The sequence below is a fragment of the Mesoplodon bidens genome, assembly GCF_964165515.1.
Source record: "Mesoplodon bidens genome assembly, chromosome: 6".
In the NCBI taxonomy this organism is placed as follows: domain Eukaryota; kingdom Metazoa; phylum Chordata; class Mammalia; order Artiodactyla; family Ziphiidae; genus Mesoplodon; species Mesoplodon bidens.
In genome coordinates, this window is record NC_138162.1 from 51,165,261 (window position 1) to 51,191,213 (window position 25,953).

Below are 25,953 nucleotides of genomic sequence, written 5' to 3' on the forward strand. Positions count from 1 at the left end.
TGGCAGCAATCATCACCATACCCTAGAAGCCTATCCCTCCAGACTTCACCTCTTCAGCCTGGCACCTCACCTGTGTTAGAGCCCCCATCACACAAGCCTTTGTGCTACTAGGGTCCTGTGCTCCAGGCACATGGCTAGGTGCTGGGGATACAGTCACAGGTCAGTCTTGGTCTTTGACATAAATCTTCTTATCTAGGTATAGATATGAATGGTCTTAATTTTTCACTGGTCCAATGAGAGGGCTTAGCCGAGGTCCATGGTCCTTAGCAACAGGTTCTGAGAACATGCTGGGTGAAGCCAGAGCCCAGTTCTGGGGCCTCACCTCCTCTTCAACCAAAGCTGCCACACTGCTCTCATTAATGGCTTCGGTGTAAGACTGCATTGGAAGAAATGGTTTCTGCTGCTAAAATAAGTTGTAAATCCACTGGATTAGGGAAGGCTTAGCTTTCCTTCCAGTTCTGGCACATTGTGGATCCAGAATGACATAGATTGTCAGTGCCTTTCCCTTTACTTCATTTATTTCTAATAGTATAATTATTTTAAAACAGAGATTTATGGTAGTGATTTATGTCTATGTCTTATGAAAGTATTTCAACATAGAAGAATGCTGTGATGGTCTGTAATAACTATACACTTTTAAAATTTGGTATGTTCAGCTTCTGAAGGTATAATGATAGGGAAATATTTTGGGTAAAGCTATGACCCAGGTGCTGTAGGAGATATGTTTATATATTACCTCATTTAATCTGCACACAGTCCTTTGAGATAAATACTATTTTTATCTCCACTCAAGAGAGAAGGAACATCAGGCAAGGAAGTGAAGCAACTTGTCCAATATCACACAGGTCTGGGGAGGCAGGGGTTGAACACATGCAGTCTGACTTCCCATCCCAGACACAGCCTCTGTTGAGGAAATCCATTCGAGGTGGATTTTTGCTTGAGGAGGACTCACTAACTCAAGTGGGTTCTGATGATCTGCAGCAGCTGGATGATTCCCAAGCCTCTGTCCATCTTTCAACAGCATCCAGTTGTGAGACCAATGTCACGATACCTCAGCTCTGTGAGCCCGAGGAACGTGCTTTGCTGAATGACTCAAATGAGATGACAGTGCGTGAAGAGCTGGTGCTGAGTGTTGGCACAGCTCAAAAGACACCACCCTTGCCTCAGGAAGTTTAATATCTCTGTATGACCCAAACCCAAAGCCTTCAGAGGCCAGGCAGGTAGCAAAGATGAGTTAACAAGCAGGTAGTGAGAAAAGGCAAGTTGGGGGAGGAGCCGCCACGCAATGCCAGCTAATGGTTTCCCTGGAGGGTACGGGGTGTGTGGAGGGTAAAAAGCCAGTGTTTCCAAATCAAAACAACCTGGTGAACTCGCCAGGATTTTATCTATCTATCTATCTATCTATCTATCTATCTATTTATTTATTTTTGGCTGCATTGGGTCTTGTTGCTGCGCACGGGCTTTCTCTAGTTGCGGCGAGTGGGGGCTACTCTTCATTGAGGTGCACAGGCTTCTCATTGCGGTGGCTTCTCTTGTTGCAGAGCACGGGCTCTAAGCACGTGGGCTTCAGTAGTTGTGGCTCGCGGGCTCAGTAGTTGTGGCACGTGGGCTTAGTTGCTCTGTGGCATGTGGGATCTTCCCGGACCAGGGCTCGAACCCGTGTCCCCTGCATTGGCAGGCGGATTCTTAACCACTGTGCCACGAGGGAAGTCCCTCGCCAGGATTTTAAACGGTGGCAACTGATTCGAACAGTTCTTGTATTTTATTCTATTTATTTTTATATCTACAGACCTAACAAGCTCTTTCTAGGAGTGCCATTTGCCTAGGCGCCATCGTTTTGCATTCCTGCCTTATATAGATTCTGCAGTGGACAGGAGGGTTCTGGCCCATTACAACCTGGCCACACATTGGCAGTATCTGCACTTAAAGAGTTATTTTTAGAGTTTCCCCTTATCTTGAAAGCCCAGCACTTCCAAGCATAGGAAGTGAAGCATCAGTGCATGCGTGTGTGTGCATGCGTGTATGTGTGTGTGTGCATGCATGTGTCTTTGTGTGTGTGTGTGTGTGTGTTGGGGGGTGTACAGGGTTTGTCTGAAGCAGACGAGACAGTGGGCATTTGACTGAGTTGGTGTCAGCATCACACCATGCTGCTCCGAGCTCCATCACCATGGCTGGTCTGCAGCAACTGCATTGCAGCAGCCACCAAGGACACAGAACACATCTGTCCCTTTGTCGCTGGCTTCACTTGACATGACCAGTGTCATCTCCAGTTGGCATTTAGCTCATTGACTCCATCGCTGCCAGGCCCGGGCCATAAGCAGCTATTGTTATTGTGTGTGCTTACTGCAAACAGTAGAGCCTTCAGAAACTCCGCCATACACCACCTCAGCTCGGGGAACTGGCAGAAAGTCCCACAGTACTCACAGCACACACTCAAAGGATTTTATCTTATTAATCTTTGAAAAACATTGGCAAATGCACAGGAGTCAAATACGAAGTTTGCCCACATCTAACATAGGCTGGTTTTAGTTTTACGACCTAATGATTGAAGAGGAAGACTTTTTTATTAAGGTTGGCACTCCTGCTCAGATCTCAGTTCCATTTTTAGGATAAGGTTTCTGTTGTGGTTTGCTGTTTTTTTGGAGCTCACTCTCTCCCTGGCGGGTACAACAGCCTTTGTACATACACGACAGGAGAATCTTAATAGGTGTCCACTGGGTGTGGTTTCTTTCCTTTGGTGTCACTGGTAAAAGATGTTAGAGCTCTAAGAGGTTCCCAGACATAGTTACTCCTTATTTTGATTTCTGTTTCTGGTGCAAGGGTGCTTGGTATTTTGCATTAATAGATTGAGATTATTGTACATAGAAGGACTCTTGAAAACACTTTTATTTCCAATATTGATCGCAATAACAGAGGGAATCTAATTAATTGGACATAAATGTTTTCTTTTTTTAGTTTAGTTTTTATTGAAGTATAGTTGATTTTCAATGTTGTGTTAGTTTCTGGTGTACAGCAAAGTGATTCAGTTATATATATATATAATATATGTGTATTATATGTATTGATATATTCTTTTTCATATTCTTTTCCATTATGGTTTATTACAGGATATTAAATATAGTTCCCTGTGCTATACAGTAGGCCCTTGTTATTTATCTATTCTATATATAGTGCTTTGTATCTGCTAATCCCAAACTCCTAATTTATACCCCTCCCCCCTTCCCCTTGGGTAACCATAAGTTTGTTTTCTATATCTGTGTGTCTGTTTCTGTTTCGTAAATAAGTTCATTTGTGTCATATTTTAGATTCCACGTATAAGTGATATTATATGGTATTTGTCTTTCTCTGTCCAGCTTACTTAACTTAGTATGATAATCTCTAGGTCCATCCATGTTGCTGCAAATGGCATTATTTCATTCTCTTTTTATGGCTGAGTAGTATTCCATTGTGTGTGTGTGTGTGTGTGTGTGTGTGTGTGTGTGTGTGTATACCACATCTTCTTTATTCAGTGATCTGTTGATGAACACTTAGGTTGCTTCCACATCTTGGCTATCGTAAGTAGTGCTGCTATTAACACTGGGGTGCATGTATCCTTTCAAATTATAGTTTTCTCCACATATATGCCCAAGAGTTGGGTTGCTGGATATGGCAACTCTGTTTTTAGTTTTTTGAGGAACCGTCATACTGTTTTCCATAGTGGCTGCACCAATTGATATTCCTACTAACAGTGTAGGAGGGTTCCCTTTTCTCCACACCCTCTGCAACATTTGTTATTTGTGGACTTTTTAATGATGGCCATTCTGACTGGTGTGAAGTGGTACCTCATTGTAGTTTTGCATTGCATTTCTCTAATAACTAATGATGTTGAGCATCTTTTGACATGAATGTTTTCTTGAAAGCACACACACACATGCATAAGTGTGCAATCATACACACAAACACACTAATGCTCATTTTTTCCTGAAAAAGCTTCAAATCTTTCAAAACCCCTTCCCTGGGGATTTTTTATTTTCCATTTTCTTAATGGAATTGTCTATAAAAATCTTCCTTGAAGCTTTTGAAATTGTTTTTTTCTAAAACTGATATCTGTGGGGTCTTTTTTGTTGTTGTTTGGTTGGTTTTACTTTAAATTATGGTAAAATACACATAACATAAAGCTTACCATCGTAACTGTCTTCGAGTGTATAGTTCATGGGCATTAAGTAACCCACTTTGTTGTGCGACCCTCACCACCGTCCATCTCCAGAAATCTTCATCTTGATAGGTATGGTTTTTAATTTTTGTTTTATTTTATTTTGTTTTCACATATAAGCCAGGTCTTTAGGATGTGCAATAGAGGCCAGAAAGGGGAACAAAAAGTATGCAAAGGAAGAAGATATCTGCTTTCATTTCTCCTCAGCTGAAGCAGTGCTACCTACCACCTTTCAATACACTGGGCAACTTCCTCTTACACTGAGAGCAAAACACATTGTGAGAACAATAGCACATCATGCTCTGTTGCTAAAATTGCAGCTTCATAATCAAATATCAAGACCAAGTGAGGAAGGAGCCCTAACAAGTAAAAATTACTTTATTCCTATAAAGCACATTCCCTTTATGTAAAATTCATGTTGTTTTCATGGTTCGTTAATTGGGAATCTGAGAATAAGAAAAAAGCCCTTTTCCTCCTCTCGTATGCTGAAAGCCATCGAAGTTTAGTTATCAGGGAGGCAGGTACGTGCAGAGTTTATTCCATTCTTATTTCACGTGCGTTTTCTTTTTTTTTTAATTTTTATTGGAGTATAGTTGATTTACAATGTTGTGTTACTTTCTACTGTACAGCAAAGTGAATCAGTTGTGTATATACATATATACACTCTTTTTTAGATTCTTTTCCCATATAGGTCATTATGGAGTGTTGAGAAGAGTTCCCTGTGTTATACGGTATGTCCTCATTAGTTATCTATTTTATATATAATCTTACTGATGTAGCATCACTTCTGTTCCAGGATAGGAGAGATATTGGACTATTTATGGCCAGGTCGATTTTGGAAAGGCAGCTGGGGGACCGTTTATAACCACATGGGCTTTAAAACGATAGAGTCCCACTGCTCGAGGTACCCATGGGGTGCAGACCAGTGCTAGCAAACTTTTTCTGAAAAGATCCAGATATTGAGTGTTTTGGCTTGTGGGCCACATCTACTCAGCTCCTCCATTGACATGGGAAAGCAGCCCTAGACAACACATAAACAGAGGGTGTCACTGGGTTCCAACTTCACCTTTATAGATGGGGATTGAAATTTAAATGTCATGTAATGTTCATGCGTCAGGAAGTATTATTCTTCTTTTGATTTTTTTTCAACTGTTTAAAAGTGTAAAAGTCATTCTTAGCTTATGGACCATACATAAGAGGTGTGGATTGGATTTGGGCCAAGGACTCAATTTCCAGGTGCCTGAAGTAGAGGAAAAACAGGATTCCAAGGCCTGTGGACAAGATGCCAATGACGGATACTGGTTTGAGTTCTCGCTCTGCCAGGTATTAACCATGTAACCTTGGGCATGTCACTAACCTCTGCAAGTTTCAGTTTATCCATAGGGAAAGCACAATGACCACCCCATAGAGATGAAAGTTACAAAGTGGGGCACAAAATGGTGATCAGGCCCTACAGCTCTGGAGAGGCTACATTTCTCTCTTTGGGAGCTTGAGAACATGTTTCAGTTGGTGGTAGTCAAACTCCTAGCAATAGGTCTTATTTTATTAAAAAGAAAATTAAGTTTGTTTCATGTTTATTTACCCCATCAACATAATACTTTGTTCCTACCAAAAGAATGAGATTGCTAAGAAACTACAAATTTCCTAAATTACAGGCTGACTGAGGAAGAAAAATCTCCGTATGTTTTCATCAGACAGACAACAGAGGTCTTATTAAGTAATGGCAAGCTCTGTCCTGTGGTGAATTCAGCCAGACTGACCCTCTTCTATGGAATCCTTTGTTTTCCCCAGGGGAGGTAAATTCTTCCTCCAGGGACTCATGCCCTTGAACTTCATTCAGGTTACACCCGAAATGATGAATGATGCTTTGTCAGGGTGTTTTGAATGTCATCAAGGGCTGGACCCTTTAAGCTTCTCTCAGGATAACTAAAAGTCTGTGCCTGCAGCCTAACCTAGATTGGGAATGCTTTCCCAGCCTGTGCTCTTCCCTCCCCACCCCTGCCCCCCATGAAAAGGCCAAGTGACAGAAGCAAATGGGGGAGAGTTCCTTACCTGTCTTCCCACAAACAGTCCTCAAAGAGCCGGGCAACCCGAGAGGTGGGCACTGGGCCATATTGAAATCTGTTCCATCCCTCCAAGGGTGTGTGTGCATTGAGTTACCTGTGGCTCATCCCAAAACAAGGGGCTTAAGGAACATCTACCAGAAACCAGTCCAGCTGTGCTGACAAATGCAGGGTATGGGAGTCAGGGAGTCAGACCCCTTATGGCTGTGTGGACCCCAAGCCAGGCTGTGGAGGAGGTAGGCAGGCAGAGATGGAAAGGAGGAGGGAGAAGCAACGGACCACCAAAGAGGGCCAATACTGTGCCTTGTTGGGTTATAGGTAGCATCGCTTTGAGCAGAAATCAGGCTGGATCCATGCACTGTCATGGTCAAGTGCTAACTAACACTGCACCAGCGAGAGGGATGGGATGGGATGGGATGGGATGGGATGGGATGGGATGGGATGGGGGAAGACATGGTTGGTAGATCTGCAGAGAAATCAGGATGTTAAAAAACATGGAATGGCAGATCAGGGGCTGGCAGCAGTCTGCTGACTTGATCTTGAGAAATGCAGTGATGACGAAACGTTTTCAATTCATTCTCTTGCTTTCATGATACGCCATGAGGCAGCCCGCCGTGCGTCCGTATCCCATCTCCTGTGGTTAAAGGAGAGAGCTTCAAAAATGTGCAGCTCTGCCCTTGTAAGAACAAGTGTAAATCAAGAGACTGAATGTGTTTACATAATGTGACTTATTTTTAATGTTTGCAGGATTTGGGAAAAGAAGAGCAGTTTGATTCTTGCATGAGTATGAATAAATATTCTCTGTGGGTGGCAGGTCTTTGTGTTTATCTAGCCATACATGTGTATACATGTACGTGGGGGTGTGCATATATGTGCACACATTCACACACACACACACCCCCGCGTGGGGACTGCCCTCTGTGGCAGTGATGTGGGCTGCTGTTTAGGTACAGAATTAATCAAATAAATATTTTTGTTTCCTGTGTAGGGTGGTCTGGCCTTCCATGTTTCTATTTTTATTTCTTTTGGCTTATTTGCCACCCACATTCCTAAGAGAATGCAGAAAGAACATTTTAAATTTCTGTGTGATGGTTGGATCACGTGTATACTTCAATTTGGGAGAATTTTTAAAAATGTTTGTAGTCTGGCTGCCCTGCCTGCCTTAAAGGACTTCCAACCTGGGGATGCTAGCAAGGAAAGTCAGCAGCCCTGGCTGTGGGCCTGCCGTGGATGGCTCCACCGGTCATGGCCCTGTCCCGTCCACACTGCCCTCCCCAACCCCGACGGCCAGGGCTGGCTTTGTATGGCTGCCAACTCAAAGACTCAGCTGAAAGCACACGCAGATATGAGTGAAGATCTGTTCAGAGCGATGCCTTGGGTAGACTGGTTAGGAAGACAGGTTTTCAAGTTTCAACCTTGGCTACCCAAATGAACTATGTGACTTTGACCAAGGGACTTAACCCCAGTTCTGTCATCTGTATAATGAGGAGAGTACCACTCACCCCATAAGACTGCTGTAAGGACTGAAGGAAGTCATGAGTTTAAAGCACTGAGCACAGTCTGGCACATAGAAAGAAGGGCCGGAAGTGTAGCTACTGCTCTGTTAGCAGCACAGTACACTTTTGTTGATTCCTTAAGGCTGGGATACTACTGCCCCATCTTGCTCGCTGCATCTTTTGTGACCTGGCACTACTTCAATTATGCATTCATCAAGCTAATAATATATATAAAGCCTTGTTCCAAAAATCATTTAAGGTGGCTGGTGTCAGTCTCCCCCTGGAATTCTTTCTCCGTCTAACAGACACAGCGACGTTAAGAAAAAAAGTTTTTAAAAAATGTTCAGGCCAGGTGCGCTCTTTACTCCGTGGTCTGTCTGTTCTTTGGAACAGAAGCTTCCGGGCCCAGAAGCCTGGCCTCCAGGATCACTGGGAGCAGCAGTGTCCTCAGGGCTTTGAGGCCCTGAGGGCAGAAGGAAGTGCTCCGCACCCAGGGGGCGGGGCCACCGAGACTCCTGGGCAGCTCACAAGTGAAGACCCTCAGCGATCTCGGTCTCTGGAACCAGCTCTGAATGGTCCAGTTCACCCAAGGAGATTGAACTGGGCTCGCGTTTTTGGGGAGCGTGTTGGGTGGCCCTGCTGTAGGCGAAGGCCGAATCATCCTCACTGGCTCTGCCCTGCACTGTGGGCGGAACTGAGGGCTCCTTACAAAGTCCTGCCCTGGGAGGCCCCACCCATGGAATTATTACCTGCTCTTCCCCCCCCCTCCCCCCCTGCAATTGTCAAGGCACTTGGGAAAAGGTCAATGTCATAGGTGCAGCTTTGTGGATTCTAGAAAGCGAGAGGGGAAACACTGCAGCAGGGGAGAGCTGGCCTCCCCTGGGTGGGTGAGATGCATGGCCGCCCTGTGCCCGAGGGTGGCAGGAGCTGCCCCCTTGTTTCTACCTTCTGAAGACTAGCTGTCCCACAGGGATTGGGCAGGAGAGTGGCTGGGGATGTTTTGTACTCGCTTGTTTGCTTTGCTTTTCTCCTCCTCTCTCTTGTTCCAGGGATTTCCCTGCAGCAAACAGCCTGATATTTTACTGGGCTCCCCCTTGAAGTGAAATACTGCCCTTCAGAGCTCAGGGAGACGCTGTCTGAGGGAGAGCTAACTGCCAGGCCACATTCTTAGCACCCAGCCCTGGGGCCCTCCGGGATCGCCTTTCTCTTCTTCCTTTTCCCCTGAGGCCTGTTCCCTTTCCCTGAGCGCTCTGTCTCCCATCCGGAGACACTTACATGGGGCCTGAAAGGATGAACAGGTGTGTTCTGGGCAGGCTAAGGAAGCGGGGCTCTCGTGGAGAAACAAACAGAAGCAAGGTATGTGCAAGGCTGGAGGGGGGCAGGTCCCAGAGTCCTGCAGTCACTTAACTTGCTGAGACTTTTTCTGGTAGGAGATGGAGGGAAGTGGAAACAAGCTTTGTGCGTTTTTGGATCTTCAGCAGCAGCTTTCCAGCCTGCGCTGCTGATGATACCAGGAGAGCTTAGAGAGTGTAGGCCTTTGGCCTTGTCTTCACGTTGGAATCACAAGGCAGCGTGGGATCATGGGAAATTCTGAGTCCTCCAAACTGGATGATTTGGAGACAACAACTGATTTTGATCCCCGTCATCAAATACCTTGCACACCACCACTTCCTCCCTAAAGCCACCCGTGCCGGTTCCTCGAGTCCTTCTGACCCTGGTGTGGCCCTGCTTCTCACGGCGTCACGGTGCTAGAAGAGCCCTCGCTGAACCCTTGGCCCTGCCTGCACTCAGGAATCGCCCCACGTTGCCCCGTGCGGCTCAGCTGCCCATCATAGCCTCCTTGCTGGTGCCAGCTCGCTTTTCTTCTGGTTCTCATCCTCCTTGCTCCTCCAGGAAAACTGCCGTTTCCAAAGGGACTCGCTTTGCTACCCGTGGGTTAGATCCCGAGATACGAAAATAGCAAAATATCTGCTTGACTTCTGGTGTAGAAAGATGGCCAGAGGGAAATGGGTATGGTCAGGAGCTGAGGACCCCAGGGGGCGGGTGGGTTAGGGGTAGTTCTGGTGAAATCCTCGCATGGGCATCAGCAGCAGTTTGCTTGGAATGGGGTGGTGGGGAGAGCAGACCCTTGAGCAATGGAATTTTCGAGATGGTCAACATTTTCAATCCACACACTTGTTAGGGGAGGGGAAAATAGCCAATAGCAAAAGAAACAAATGGATAATATGGATACCACTTGGAGGTTTTAAAGCCTTTAAGAAATGGAATTTGTAGGATGCGAGGCTGCGTAGAAAGTCATTTTGCGGACCGGGCTGCCAACCCCCCAGGGGCCTAACCAAGTTGTCAGGAATGAAGAAGTCTTCTCAGTTACAGGGTTTACTCGTATCCCATCCCCCCGACCCAGCCAGAAATGTGGTCCCTGTAATTCACGCTGCAGTTCAAACCCACTTTCCCAAATCTGTCTTCATCTGAGAGGAGGCTGAGGAGAGGTGAGGTGTGGCCATGCTCCAGCTTAGGGCGGGCTTCCGGGAACTGGGGGGCCCTGAGGCTGTGCTGCTGATTGGTTGCAAGGAAGCACATTAGAAAAGGAGCACCCCTCCTCCCGGCACCCCCTCTCCCTGCCCCGCACCTTGGCCCTTTTTGGTGGACTCACCGTTTTCCTTTGTCTTTTTGGCAACTATCACCTTAACATAGTGCCTTTAAAATGTGTTGGTGAAGTTCCATTACTGGAGAAGGAAAGTGTGTGTGTGTGTGTGTGTGTGTGTGTGTGTGTGTGTACACCTATGCTCTGTTAGATGAGAGGCAGTTGATTGAATACTTCCCTCTTTGTGCCCGATCTAACGATATGCTGTGTTTCAAGCTACCCTGTTTTCATGGTGGCTGGTGGTGGGAAGGACCCGCTAACACAAAGGTCATCTTCACGAAGCGCTGGGCCCAGTGTTCTCATTCTTATCACACTGCTGTGCCTTTTATACCCACCTTCCTTTCATCCCTTTGTGTCCTGTTCTTCCTAAATCATTGCTTTATTTCCAATATTTCTTCCTCCCCTTTCTCCTTCTTATTTCTCAGAATTAGCAGAAAGTTGGTGAATTAGAAACAAGAAATTGGCTTTAAAATGCTGTTGCTGTAGCACTTCTATGCCCAATATATGTTAAAACACTAGAAAAACAAAGAACCTCAGTCCTTTTCTTTTATTTCTCCTCCCAGTGGAGTAATAGAAACAGGATGTTTTTTGTCTGCTTGCTTGTTTTTTTTGTTTTGTTTTTTGCAGTACACGGGCCTCTCACTGCTGTGGCCTCTCCCGTTGCGGAGCACAGGCTCCGGACGCGCAGGCTCAGCGGCCATGGCTCACGGGCCCAGCCGCTCCGCGGCATGTGGGATCCTCTCGGGCCGGGGCACGAACCCATGTCCCCTGCATCGGCAGGCGGACTCTCAACCACTGCGCCACCAGGGAAGCCCTGCTTTTCGTTTTTGAGGCAACCAAATCTGACCCTTATCCTTCCACTTGCTAGATGAGTGAACTTGGGCAAGTTACTCAGTTCTCTGAGCCTCTGTTTCCTCATCTGTAAGTTAGAAGGAGCAATGCCTACTTCACAGAGTTTTGAGCAAGAAGTACACACAATAAATATAAGTGCCTCCACCATAGTAGGTATTCAGTTTGTATTTTCCTCTACCTCTTGTTTTACTGGGTCTTTAAGACCTAATAATTGTTCATCTTCATTGGCTTTTCATCGAATTAGCAAATATTTGTACAGCCCCTTGTGCACCAGGGTCCAAACAGAAACAAGGTATGGTTCATCTCTTCCAGAGCAATCTCCTGCTGGAACCAGGAATTAATAAAGTGTCATAGAACAACGTGAGAGGTACTATGGGCACAAGGGGAAACTAGAAGAGGAGCAGCTGAGACTTCTTGGGGACGGGGTGGGGAGGGTAGGAGATGGTGTTCCTGAGGGGGGAAATGGTCAAGGGTCTCGAAGGATGCTGGAGTTGGGAGAAAGGTGTTTTGGGAAGAGAGGAGCAAAGGAAAGCATATATAAGGGCATTGCTATGGGCTCAACGGTAGAGAAGGAGGGTTGGGGAGTGACGGCCGAGTGGTTGAGTAGTAGTCCACACTGATGCTAGACGCTAGAGTTGGGACTTAGTTTGAAAGCTGTGGAGAGCCATTTAGGTTTTAGGTTTACGTGGAGGAGAGCCAGTAATGCAAGAGGGATTTTCCTGAAGCACACTGAGGTGACTCTTAAGAAATCCTTGTGTACACAAGTTGCCTCTCTGAAATCAACATGGAGTGCAGAGTCCACAGGTCAGGAGTCCTGGCGCTGCCATTTATCAGTGGTCCCACCTTCGGCAAGTCGCTTCCTCCCTCACGGCCGGGTCTTCACATCTCTGGAATGAAGGTGTTGGACTAGATCACATCCAGGTGTCCTCCCAGCTTGAACAGTCGTCTGTGATCCTGTGATTTTGTCACTCCTTTTTGGAGCTCATTTTATAATTCCTAATGTTACCTTATTCATATGGTTATGCTAGCATGATGACTGACACCTGGCAGACATCAGATTTCTTTCTTTATTCCATGTGAAAATTCGATTACTGGGATGTGTGATGGTATGGTGTAGTAAGCTAAGTCAGTCGGTTTCTTTGTAGTCTTGGTCAGGTCAGAAATTATTTGCGTGACCTGGAATAAATCATTTTACTTCTCTGGAAAGTTTATTCCCTCCGTGGCCAGTTCTCAAAATGGCTACACTGAGAGATAAGAGGAAGATTTGACTCATAGAATTCACACAAGTTTGTTCCATGTATATTAAAACAAACAAACAAAACTTTCAAATGCTAGCAAAGATCTCTATTTTAATTTTAAATGTTCTGGATCAGAAGTGGCTGAGTATCTTATGCAGAAGATATGCTGATTTCATCCACCACCACCATTCCCCACAAAGACTAGGCAAAATCATTTTAACTTCATTCCCAAAACTAACTATGATTTCAATGTGGAGATTTGGTCTACTTCTCTTTTTGTTTTTTAAATGACTGAAGCTTACTTTTGAGGAAAAATTACATGTATATTAAAAATATCTAAAAAGCTAAAGGATATGTGAAAGGCAAATATCAGAAATAGAAAACATATATTATTCCATTCACCCAGAGGTAAACTTATCATGCTGGACTCATGCTTTATATTTTTTCCTAATATAATTGGATCAAACCATACATACTGTTATGTGACTTGACCAAAATATCTCTCATCATATATTCCCATATAACAAAGTTTTAAGGGTCTGTTCAGATTCAGGCAAGATGAAATGGTGAGTTCCAGTGCTGGTAGAAAGCAGTGTGATGCAGGTGTGTGCAAAGTGATGGAGGAACCCCGGAAGGGAGCTAATTAACCCTTTCTGATCTTGAAGGATGTCAAAGTTTGCCAGGCATAGAAGGGCAGAAAGCATTTGCCAGATGGAAGAAACAAGCCGATGGGAAGCTACTAGAAACGTTACAGACCAGGGCCGTTGGAGGACGGGGAGGAGTCTAGTTTGCCTGATGGGTGTGGTGAGTGGGCTGGGCTTCAACAGGAGGTGAGCAGGGTGGGTGGATCCAGTTAAGAACAGCTTTGTTTGCCAGGCTGCAGAGTGTGGACTTTGTTCTGCTGAGAGTCGGGAATCAGGGACTTTGCAGAATCAAGTTCTGCCTTACATTAAAGCAATGGTACCGACTGAGCACAACCAAAACCTGACTTTACTCTTTCCTTAAGAATGGATTTTTAAAAATCTGGGTGCTTGAAAAGTCTTCATGTACAAGCCAAATACAGTCTTTAGGAACATTTCTCAGAAAATTCACACTACCTCTGCAGAAACCTCTTAAGCACCTGTTGGAGCTCTTTAGTGGACTTAATACATGGTGGGTTCAGATAACTCCTGCAATGGCAAATTCATCCCTAGAGAGCAAACTGCATAGGAGTTGCTTAAGCTACTCTCCCCGATAGGAAGGAACGTGTTTGGCCCTGCTGGATGCCTGCAGGAGGGCTCTGATGAAGAGGAAAGCCATGGAACCCAATATTGTCTGGGTTTTTTTTTTTGGTTGGGTTTTTTTCTCAGAACCAGTTGGTTTTTAGCCAGCCCATTGGCGCCACCCAGTGGGAAATCGCTAGAATACAGCTGTGAAGGCTTGTAGGCTTTTGCAGGGCGGATCCAACTGAGACGTCCTTCCTCAAGTTTCAGATCTATTTTAACCATTCATTCCCTGTAAGAATGTTAAGAGGCCTCATAGTAAACAGTTTTTCTCCTGTATTTAAGGCTGCACGGTGTGGTGAGGAAAGCACTGGTCCTGGCTTTTCACAGACTAACTCAGTGGCTTTGCTTAAGTCCCATATCCTCTCTCAATCTTTTCCCTCTTCTGCTTTCCTTAAAAAAAAAAAAAAAGTCTTCCATATTTCTAGTGTCTATAGTCTTTTAGTGGCATAATTGTTTTAGTATTTACCAATTGCACTTGTAACTCAAAGTGGCATCAGTCTGGATAAAGAAAAACTATCTCTTTGGCATTTTGAAAATTCAGGAACGATTGCAATTAATCGTTAATTAATATAAGTCAATATCACTCAAATGAATATTCATAAGAATGTCTCAGAGGCTTTAAACCATGGTCATGTGGTGTAGTGGAAAGAGCTGGCCTTTGCATCCAGATAGACCTGAGTTTAAATCTCTACTTCTGCCACTTTCTGTGTGGCTTTGATAAGTTATTCTCTGTCTCTGTGCCTGTTTCCTCACCAGACCAATGGGGATGGCAAAGCTTACTTCACAGGATCAGGGTAAGGGTTACATGAAGTGTTATCTGTAGGGCCGTGAGGGACACCAAGACTAAACAACAGCAAACCTTTGATTGATGGAAGCAACTGTTACCATTTAAGCTGGGCAGCTTACTGTTCACCATACCTGTTCACCCTGAGCACATCACTTCTGCTCTGAGGCCTGGATTCCTCTTCTGTCAAAGTTTTACAGAGGCAATGATATTAATATAACGACCCGAAGCACCTGCAACTCACAGGGGCTTAACAAATGCTAGTTCCTTTCTTTCTGTAATCCTGACCCATTGCAAATAATTATGAGAATTAGTTATAAAGGCAAAGTTGTCTTCATCCCATGATCTCTCCTTCACTCTCTTGCTCTCACTCTTTCAAACACACCCACACACACCCGCGCACACACACACACACACACACTTTGTATTCCCACCTAATTCCCACCTAATTTTTCCCATCTCTGTCACAAAAAGTTAACCAAAAACACAAGAACCTTTGGAAGCTGAACAGAGGAACAGCAAATTCCTTTTCAGGTTGTCATCATCTATTTCCATCCCCCCACACCAGGTGCCTGGGTCCTTATTCAAATAGTTGTGCGCTTACCTGTCTCCCCACCCCTGCATCCCCATCCTGCCCTGCCCCCACCCCGCTCCACCCACAGCAGCATCAGATCCCTGGCAGGCTCCACCTCGACTGTGCTTCCCTCCAGCCACAGCCCCTATTCTCCAGTCCCCCTTCTCCCAGCCTCACCTGTCAGACTCCTCCTCCTCTAGGTTGTGGAGTCCATCTCAGTGGGTACGTTATCAGAGAAGTCCTCTCAAGGCTCTGCCTTCCCAGCACAAAGTGGCCGCTGCCATGTTTGTGCTTCTGAAGAGATCAGGAAAGGGAATGAATGCGTACTCTGTCCATGAATACTTTTTAACCTTCCCACTCACCTCAAGTAGGCATCACTGGTCTGTTTCACAGATGAGGACACTGGGAGCCCATTCATTACTGGATTACACAAACATTTTATCCACCATCACTTGCCAGGCACTGGGGACACAGCACAGACCACAGACACAGCCCTTTTCTTGGTGGGTCTTACAGGATCTTACAAGGGATGAATCCAGGAGGCAGGAATGAAACAGAAAGACTATCCTGGTTGTGAAGAAGGGTGCTATGAAAGAGCAGAAGAGGAGGTGATGCCCTATCCTGGAGGTTCGGAAGGGTATCCCTAGATATCCCTAGAAAGGGGCCACTTCAGCTAAGACCCAAAGCCTCAGGGAGGTCACACAGGGTGCTAGTGAGGGCAGAGTGGGATGGGTGGATTGGGTTCTACCATGCGTCACCTCCTCCTCTAAATATTAATATTTATATCATTGTATTTTTGTGTGTGTGTGTGTGGTACGTGGGCTTCTCACTGTTGTGGCCTCTCCTGTTGCGGAGCACAGGCTCCGGACGCGCAGGCTCAGCGGCCATGGCTCACGGGCCCAGCTGTTCCGCGGCATGTGGGATCCTCCCGGACCGGGGCACGAACCCGTGTCCCCTGCGTCGGCAGGCGGACTGTCAACCACTGCGCCACCAGGGAAGCCCTATCATTGTATTTTATATCGTTTTCTCCCTGATAGACTGTAGCTCCTTGAGAACAGTGACCTCATCTCCCAGGCACCTGGTCCATAGCACAAGTACTGAGCATAAGTAAATGGTCACTTAATTTTTCAATATATGTATCTCTACATAATTGCCTTGCTTAATATTATAAGGGTGCCAAAGTACCTAAATTCTGTTCTGTATATTTGGTTATTTTTTTAACCAGCACATTGGTATGGTTTTCTAATAGAGTCACTGAGCAGCTGGCATGCGTATTCGCCAGCTCCTGTTACCCAGATGTTTCCTATTTGATAGGGGGCACTGGAGGGTGAGCTGGGGTCACCGTGCAAGAGAGGTAGCAGCTGGCGTCAGCTCTGCAGCAGGTGGACCTCAGAAGCAGCTCATTCATCTAACTAAACTATATGAAACGTGTCCTCCTAAATGCCACAAGGCACAAGTCTCCTTCCCAGCCTGCGACCCAGGACATTCTTGAGGATGAAAGAGGAGCTGCTGCCCTGTGCCAGGCACTGCTAGTGAGGGTTTCTTCTTCCTGACACCTTGGAGCTCACAAGTAGAGCTAACCCACATGCCCGTCGCCCATGTGTGCGTGCGCACACACACACACACACACAGGTGTACAAACTGGCTCCCTGCACGCAGGCCTCCGGGTGGGCACAGGTGGAGGGCATGGCTGATCCACAGTGGGAGGGGCGGGAGTGCCTGAAGCCCTCCCAGGCAGATCAGAGTCATCTTGCTGGAGTTGGGAAAATGGATGGCAATTAGCCAAGTAAAGAGAGCAGGGCGTGGTAGGAGCAGGCCACGGGCGAGGGTCTCGCCTGTGCAGAGACCCAGAGAAGGAGAACAGATGCCACATTTGGGGTCTATAAATGCCCACAAGAGCATTTATAGAAAGGCCAGCTGGTTGTGGTTAACGGTCAGACACACTGGGGTAGTCTTCCTTTCTATTAAGAAATGTCCTTCCTCCCACTTTTCTTGACTTGTACCTATCCTCCATTTTTTAATCTTTGATTGAAACTTAGGTAAAGAGAAATTGTGCTCTACTCTAAGGAGAACAGCCATCTAAATCCAATTATCATATCAATCAGTAAGTGATACTTCACTCCTGATGGGGAGACTGCTGGGAGTGGTGGAGACTGGGGCAAACTGGAGAGTGTATTCTGCATCTGAAGAGGACAGCAATTCTCAACTCAGCCGCCCAGTGGCTCCAGATCTTGCAATTTTTCCAAAACACAGAGCAACCTGGATTTTTGGCAAGTTAGCTGAGGTTTTTAAACATTGCTTTGATTTAAAAAAAAAGCCTGCAGCCAGTGGAACACATCTGTATGCTGAACCTTATTCCTGGGCCATGCTTGCAACCTCTTGTTTAAAGGCTCCAGAGATTGCCAGGGTATTTTCAGAATCCTTCAACAAGTCATTGCTCTGCTTATAGTTACTCCTAACCATCCTTCTCCCCCTGCTTTCCAGAAAGAGATGACGAGCAGGATGTGTCACTAACGCCCCATCTTACCCTACGGAAGAAAGAGGAAAAGCTGTTTCCTCCTGGAGTCCCGGGCCGGCAGGAGGGAGACCTCCCTGGCTGAAAAGGCGCACCTACTCCCAGGAGCAGGCAAGCTGGAGACCAGCGGTGACTCCTGAGAGATGTTCCCCACGCACTTCGTGTGCTCTTAACCGTCTGAGTGCTGCTAGCCATGGCCTGTGGACCTGGCCAGGAGAGAAGGACGGCCCCTCACCCATCCTGGAGGAAGGAAGCCTCTGCACTTACATGCGTGTCGCAGTTCTGCCTGTGACCTGCCACCTAAGCTTTACTGGAATTCAGGTTTTGAGACTGAGATACTTACTTGTACTTTTCCACTTACCTGTCTCGTCAGCCGGCTCCCTTTTCTGTAATGTGTTTTCTAAGTACCCAGTGAATTTTGGAACTCTGGATGCACAGCCAATTTTTCTCTAACAAGCCTTCCTGTGCGGTCCCTGCAGGCCCTGGCCCTGATGCCGTGGTCTTGGCTGGGAGGTCTGAGGCCCGTCCCACAGCATCAGTGCAATTTCCCCCATAAACAGTTTGACCAGGGACCACTCCACGGCGTGGCTTGTCTTGCCCCAGATAAGGTCTGCACCCTTTCATTGCAGGGAAGAGACTGCTCTCTAGCCTAAGGCTAACTAGTTACCAGTTCACCCTCAACAGAATGTGCTTTTTATAACCACACCATTCCTTGTCTCTTCCGTTCAAGATATTTTTTTCCCCTGTTTCCCCAAAGAGAAATAAAAGGAAGTTATAAATGACCAAGAATGATCAGCAGATGCCCTGAGCCAAATTAGTGCAGTGTTTGTTCATTACTAAAGGGTGTGGTGGCTGTCTTCACACAATACTGAAATTTCAGTGAAAAAAAAAAAAAAAACCAACAAAAGTACAATGGGTAATTTGGTGCCTGTAGCTCAAATGCCCCGCCCATTGATTCATAATCTTCCCAGCCGGCCCTCTGAGTTTCTAGATCCAGCCGATGTTTTCTTCCTCTTCCTCCGCGCTCTCCCTTCCTTTGCCCTATAATATTATGGCACAAAGTTAATTTCTGCCCGGATGATGCTTGCGCCACAGTTGCCAAGGTAACAGTGGAGCTGGAGCCAACTTCCTTCTCCCATCCTTCCCAGTGTTTCTATCCCAGTAGACAGAATCATTCTGTGCTACATCCTGCGTTTTGGAAGCTAAGTGACTTTTAGCTGAAGCACTGTTGCCTTCTCTGATTCATTCGCAAAACCGTGGTGGTCCTGAGAGCCTATGACTAGGGGGTGATGATACTTCCAGTGAGCATTTGAATTCGACAAAATAGCAGTTGGTGGAGGGATGTAGATAAGAATGTATTAGGGCATTTCAGTGTAGTACTGATTAAAGAATAACTCAACAGCTCTGATTTTGTTTCATTGCATGTAATGTGTTAAAGCCATTTGGAGCTGCCGCGAGAGCCTAGAAAGGCATGAAGTCTTTTCTTGGTCCAGACTGAGAAAGGGTCAACTGTCTGGACACCGTGGCATTCTGTGTTGACCTAACCCGGCAGACCGACCCTTGCTTTGTATCTCGTCAAAGTTGTCTCATGGAATCCAAGTGCTGCTACCTCTCTCTGTATTGTTGGGCTCTGATCAACAACAAACATACCTTTTTTGTGTTTTGGTTTTTTGCTTCCTAAGTAACTTTGAGAGGACAAGATAGGCAAAGAATTTTCTCAGCATCGTGTTTGGCTGAAAGGATATCTGACTGTCCGAAGCATCCAGAGATCAGACAGATGAGCCCGTCTTCCCGGCCTATGCACGATGCAGTTAGTGCCACATGGGAGTGTTGAGCAGTGAGACAGAGAAGTGACAGCATGGAGCCCAGGCCCTGGGAGGATCTCTGAAGCTCTGCACAATGGACAACACAGGAGTTTTGCATTAAAAAGTTGACTAAGTTGGGCTTCCCTGGTGGCGCAGTGGTTGAGAGTCCGCCTGCCGATGCAGGGGACGCGGGTTCGTGCCCCGGTCCGGGAGGATCCCACATGCCGCGGAGCGGCTGGGCCCGTGAGCCATGGCCGCTGAGCCTGCGCGTCCGGAGCCTGTGCTCCGCAACGGGAGAGGCCACAACAGTGAGAGGCCCGCGTACCGCAAAAAACAAACAAAAAAAAAGTTGACTAAGTTCCTGTATTTCAATAATGCCTGATCAAGTAGGATGCTGGACTCTGAAGACTTCTGTTTTGAAGTCTTTTGAAGGTTATTTTCTGTTAACTGTTCGTGCATATGCAATTTCCACTCAATTAAAAAAAAATTCAGATTTTTTTTAAACTTCTTGGAACCATTTCCTCCTGGTTATATTGTTCGCTGCACTAATCGGCACTTCTAGGGTTAGTGCTGGCAAACCACTCTTACGTTTTAATTACAGACTGTTCCTATTCCCGCAGAACTTTGTTTGGCAAATTCTGAAGAAAATCATTACAGCCGATCTTTTATCTCTTTGGCCTGACTACATCCTAAGTACCTCTCCTGGCAAATGGAGATCTCAGCTCTTCAGGCATCTCCTACTCTCTGGGTCTGAGATTGACATCTTGCTTCTTCCTCCTAACCTGGCTCGCTCTCCCTCGTTTCCCACTATTTTTTTTTTAGTTGAGTAATACATGTATCCATGATTTTCTTTTTTTTTTTTTTTGAGAAATGTCAAAGTGGAAATTTCAAAAAGGAAAGATTACAATGACATCCATATACCCTTAGTTGTCATTCTCTTTAGTTAATGGATTAGAGTCCTTCTTTTATGTATGTGTGAGGTGTGTGTGTATGTGTGTGTGTGTGTGTGCGTGCGTGTGTGTATGTGGGTCTTTGATGACCCTGACATTATTAAAGAGTTCTGGCTGGTTTGTTTGTAGAATGTTCCACAATCTGGCATTTTTTTCTGATTGTTTTCTCATTATTAGAGTCAGGTTAAACATTTTTTAGCAAGAATACTATGTAAGTGATGTTGTTTCTTTCCTTTTGCATCATATCAGGAAGCATATAATGTCTAGTTGTCTCTTTTTATGATAAATATTAAGCTTGATCAGTGGGTTGAGGGGTTATCTGCCTGATCCATTCATTATAAAGTTCCATAATTCATTATAAAGACCTGAAATTCCGTATGCATACATTTTATAGAGTGTGAGAGTGTACATATGTGCTTTCCCAGTATTCACAAAGAGGTCCAGGATCTCCAAAAGATTACAGCCATTGCAGTTAGATGAAATAGCAGTGACAGAGAATTCATCTTTTCCCATTTAACAGAAAGAAGAGGACACAAAAAGTTTCCCTCTGCAGGTAGAGCATGAGTATGCTGACTAATGAGAATTTATGTAGTCCCTGAAACCAGAGTTAAAATATATATAACTTTTTTTTCATCCCATCCTCAGTGACCTCCCATTCAGACCAATGTTTTATTTTAGAGAGCGTGCATTTTCATTGATGGTGATTGCCCAAGGGTGCAAAAATGGATTTGGGCGGGGAGGAAATCTTATATATTAGACTGGAGCATGGCCTGACCATAGTACATATACAGATATGAAATATATATGTAGTATTAAATTTCCGTAGGGATAGGGAGATGATTAAGAATAAAATGTCTAAAAAGGCTCTTTAGGAGGATGATAATTTTTAAAAATTGAGAAATACCCATCTGGAGTCAGTTTCTACTTCTGAGATTTCTCATTTTCTCTTCCTGGGGTGTTTGCTCATTTCTGAGGGCCAGGATGAATGGAAGTAACTTCGAGAGATTTCTTAAGCCATTCCTTCTACCCTCCCAAACCACATCAGTAATATTCCAGGTGAAAAACCAATTCTCCTCTCAATGATCTTCAGGCACAGAAATTCTGTAGCATCCTCTGGTATAACCCACAGACCAGATTCCATCTGAAATCCTTCCATTCAACTTGAGTTAAACTATTATCTTTGCGTTTCAGCTCACCTTTTCTAGGATCCCACATTAAGATCCAAAGACTGTATAAGTAAACACATACTAAATGAGAGCTTTATTTGCATGTCCACTAAATATTTGAAGACTGTTACCAGTTGTCTTTCAGCCTTCCTCCATTTATCATCTCCCAATGGCGGAATTCTCTTGGAAGTCTCCAAGTCCCCATTGCTAACATTTCTGTACTTCAGCCTGAAACCTTCCTAAAGCTCTCCATGTCACTGTGCATTATGGATGTAACTAGCAGTGAACATTAAGAAATTACTGCATGCTTTCTCCAAACTATGTTGTGTCTTTGCTAACTCTTGACTTGATTTTATACACTTATAAATTTTCTTTTCTGTTGTATTTGCCCACACTAAATCCTTATCTATATTCTGTTCCACCATTTTGCTTTATCTTCTTGAGCTTCCTTCCTTCCTACCTTTAGCATTCCCTGTAAGATCACACTGAGTTATTTTGTTTTAATTCCCTCTTTAATTGGCAAAGCATTAGGGGACGTGGATAGAATTTCTCTTATCTTTTTGTGGTGATTATGTCATTCTGGTCATTAATGGAAGCACATCACTTCCTATGGTCTCTAACCTTACACTGCTTCCACACCCTATGGGTATCACCCTGAGAAAAAGAAATATCATAGGAAAAGTACAGCCACCAAGGAATGTGTACAAAGGCAGAATCACTAAAAGGAGTCTGATGTGTCACTTGGTTAATACTGTTGTCTTTTGTGCTTTGATCATTTTAGTTCTTAATGAAATAGGTGATTCTCTCCTAGAATTAGCAAAACAAAGCGTGTTTTGGAACTAATGGGTTTTTTCCCCTGCTTTTAAAAATATATCAACAAAAAAACTTACAACAAGTTGTTTCTCTCTGGGCAGTTATTAATTCTGGGTAAACAGTTTTCAATGAATAAATAAGGATTTTTGTAACTTTTAGAGGGAAGAGTCCATTTCTAATCTGACAGTTAAGCTGTTTTACTAGCTTTTAATGTTCTAATTTCAAAGTTTTTCAGTATCTTTTCTAATTGCATCAGAAAAAAGATTTAGCATATTTTTAGTTCCATTTGTGATTAAATTAAGGATTTGGTTAAAAGAACAGACTAACAATTAAAAACAATTAAAATGCAAGATAAAACTAAAGGATATTTATGAAATCAGTTTTATGTGAGCTTAGGAATTCAAATGTTACAAATAAAAGACACATAACCATCTTCTATTTTGTCTTTTTTATGTGTTTGTTTTATTTCTTTAACAAACATATTCTTTATCCTGCAATGATCCTGGAACAAATAAATGCAAAGAAAGGTTAACTCTACAAAAAACTAATTCAAAATTTATTTTAGAACACATGCACATATTTGTATTTTAGCAGAAGTTCCTTTATTCTATTACAAATTTTCCTGGGAGGGTGTCATGCATATTGTGTAGCTTCTCAACAGATTAATGTTGTACATCTTTTTTCTTGCAGTCGGATTCAGTATTAAGTTTGGTAACAGCCTGGCATATAAAGGTAATAAGTCTAGATTATAGAAAAAGCTCATCAACCAGAGTAAACAAACCTGAGGTTTAATCTCAGGTTTGCCACTACCTTATTTGTATGACCTTGGGTAGTATATTTAATTGTTCCATGCCTCAGATTTCTGAACTGCAACTGGGGTCCTAGATTTGTTCCTATGTAGCTTATAATTATTTTTGGACACTGATGTAAGATTAAAATATTAACATATTTGGAAAAGCAGAAATATGTAAATTCTGTATACTTATACATGATTGATATTAGTACATTTACAGTCACTATGTAGTAATTGTAAATGACTCCAAAAGTAGCCCCTGTTCCTAATAGCAACAATAGAATACTATGTCTGACAAAAGCTGTTTGTGACGAGGTGATTTCTAGACACAGGGCAGTGAGGAACGAGATTTCTGGAACTCAGTCACACATATAAGGGTTTCTCTGTTTTCAGTTCCACTGTCTGAAATGTATACCAAGAAGTGACAAAGAGGCGGGCTATGGACTGAATTTGTCCTGCAGGCATGTTTTGTTGGACCTATGTAGATTGTAGTTGTTGTTGTTGTTTTACTAGTACCGACATTTAAAAATCAAAAAATTTGACACATGAAAATCAGAATTTCTGGCTTCTCTTACAAAATCAGAAGATCTGGCCACACAAGGCTTTTGTTTTCAGGAATTGGCTGAGAAGTGGCTGACCCATTTTGATGGAGTTGTCTCTCTAATGTACCACTGTCCTCACCACTCCCTGTTGCTGCACAAACATGTGGCTGGTTGTCAGTTACCACTGTCCTCTTACACTGGGATGCTTCACTCGTGTATGTTTCTTGCCACTCCCCTAAGGCATGTCAGGTCACAGCCCCTGCTTTACCATGTCTAGAGAGGCCCCTGAGGAAACCACTATTTCAATTTTCAAATGTATCCCCATACACATTGAATACCTGGTGTATTATTATATTCTCCCTAGTAACCTACATTGTATTAATGATAATAAATGGAAAACTGTCTTAGAAGACAATAAATTCAAACCAGATGCCTTCAGTCCTTCCACCCAACAACAGCAAAATTGATACTCCCATAAGAAGCTTGCTTCCCGTGGAAGCTAAGCTGATCATTAAATCTATGCAATCTTTCAATAACTTAAATTCTTAAATTTCAGCTTTGCTTCCAAGCAGACTTCATTGCTACATTGACCAAAATGATAAAGAACTGTCATTGGGAAGCAATCGTAGTGTCATTTATAACAATTAGATATTTTATCTGATTTTTCTATTTCATTGTGAAGTAGATTTTAACAGAACACGTTATTTTAACAGAAACTTCTTGTTTTAATGCAGCATTCATCATCTAACTGAGTTTTAATGAGGACAAAAAAACCCCCCAAAATTCCCAGTACTTAATAAATTAAAACCCAAACGAGGACATCCAATTCAATCTAATTAAACTTTGATTGAGCATATAAATATTACTGCCTACTAGATTAAGTTGAATAACTGCTCCAGAGTAAATCGTATCATATAACTGAGATGTGACCTCACCTATAACCAAATCAGCAAAGGATAGGAGTGTAAGCATTTTCAAGAAATATATAGAACATAGAGGCACAAAGGTATCAACAGAATCCTATGTTTATTAACCCAGAAACAATATTTTGGATAACTGTTTCTCCATAACTGCATATAATGTCTCTACAATGATGTATTTAGTCTTGCTAAACACTACATGCTGACATCCATCCATAAGAGGCAGCAGCATTTAGAAAACTCGTCCATTGTGACTTGTTTATTTATCTAAAGGCTAATTATTTCACTTAGGGCAAAGATGCTGAGGTCTTTTAGACAGGATGAAGTTTGGTGGGAGAAGTTAACATTGGCTGGGCATGAGGAACTGCGCCGCCCACCCCTGCCCGGTCTGTGGATGAGAATATAGTCCCTTCTTTGCTCAAAACCTCAGATTAAAACCCTCAATTCCCCTCTGTCCCTCCACTCCTTGCTGGCGTCACACATGCTGGTCACATTCACACTTACGGCCTCTGCGCTGGCCGTTCCCCTGCCTGGATGCTCTGCCCCCAAATACCCTCATGTCTAATTCCTTCTCCCCTCAAGTCTTTGCTTGAATGTCACCTTCTCACTGGGGCCTCTGCTGGTCACACCTGCCCACCAAGACTCACAGTCTCCCTTTCTCTGGTCAAATTTTCTTTTTCCCATAGCATCTATGTTGTGTAATTTATTTGCTAGGTTTATTGTGTATTGTCTGTCTCTCCCAACTAGAATATAAATTCTGTGTCATCAGGGATCTCTATTTTGTTGATTGATGTATACCTAGCACCTAGAGAGTGGACACAATTTTGTTTCTTCCTTTCCAATGCTTACATTTTCTATTTTGTTTTCTTGCCTTATTGCACTAAATAGCACCTCTGGTACAGGTTTAGTAAAAGCACCTACATATTACAATTTGGTCTTTACAGAATATTTACCAATCTATGCTTTAGACCATAGGTTTAAGTGTGAAAAAAAATCATGAAAGAACTAGGACAAGAAGGTTTATTTTTAAAATAACCTCAGAGTGGGGAGGGATAAACTAATTTAAATAAGAAATGGCATGGTACTGCTTACAAAAAAATAAATAGGTATGAATTGAGGGGAGGGAGGGAGGGAAGATGGAAGGGGAAATAAACTAAAGAGTGGAGGAAGGTTGATTGGATGGAGCTTGTGGGATGACAAAGAAGAGAGTTATTTTAGGAGACACTAAAGGAGTGTTGGGGAGAAATTTGGATAAAGAAGATTTTAAGGAAGTTTTGTATTATGTATTGTATTATTATATTGTATTATGTAGTATTTTGTATTCCCTTTTCGTGGCCTCTT

The 25,953-nt window shown here is 43.9% G+C and overlaps 1 protein-coding gene across 4 annotated transcripts in view; it reads left to right on the forward strand.

Annotated features, from left to right (window-relative positions):
- Positions 1–25,953, forward strand: part of LOC308618578 (MOB kinase activator 3B) — a 231,954-nt gene that overhangs the window by 187,543 nt on the left and 18,458 nt on the right. The window contains exon 4 of one of the 4 annotated variants that reach the window (XR_014016033.1): positions 17,593–17,944. The exons of 2 other annotated variants lie outside the window; for them this stretch is intronic. Coding sequence is in view for 1 of the 2 variants with exons in the window: in XM_081236630.1 (XP_081092756.1) it covers positions 17,593–17,622 (30 nt within the window). In the remaining variant the exon portion in view is untranslated. Of the gene's footprint in view, positions 1–17,592; positions 22,774–25,953 lie in introns of those variants that run through there. One more of the 4 variants, XM_081236630.1, reaches the window with a different exon arrangement.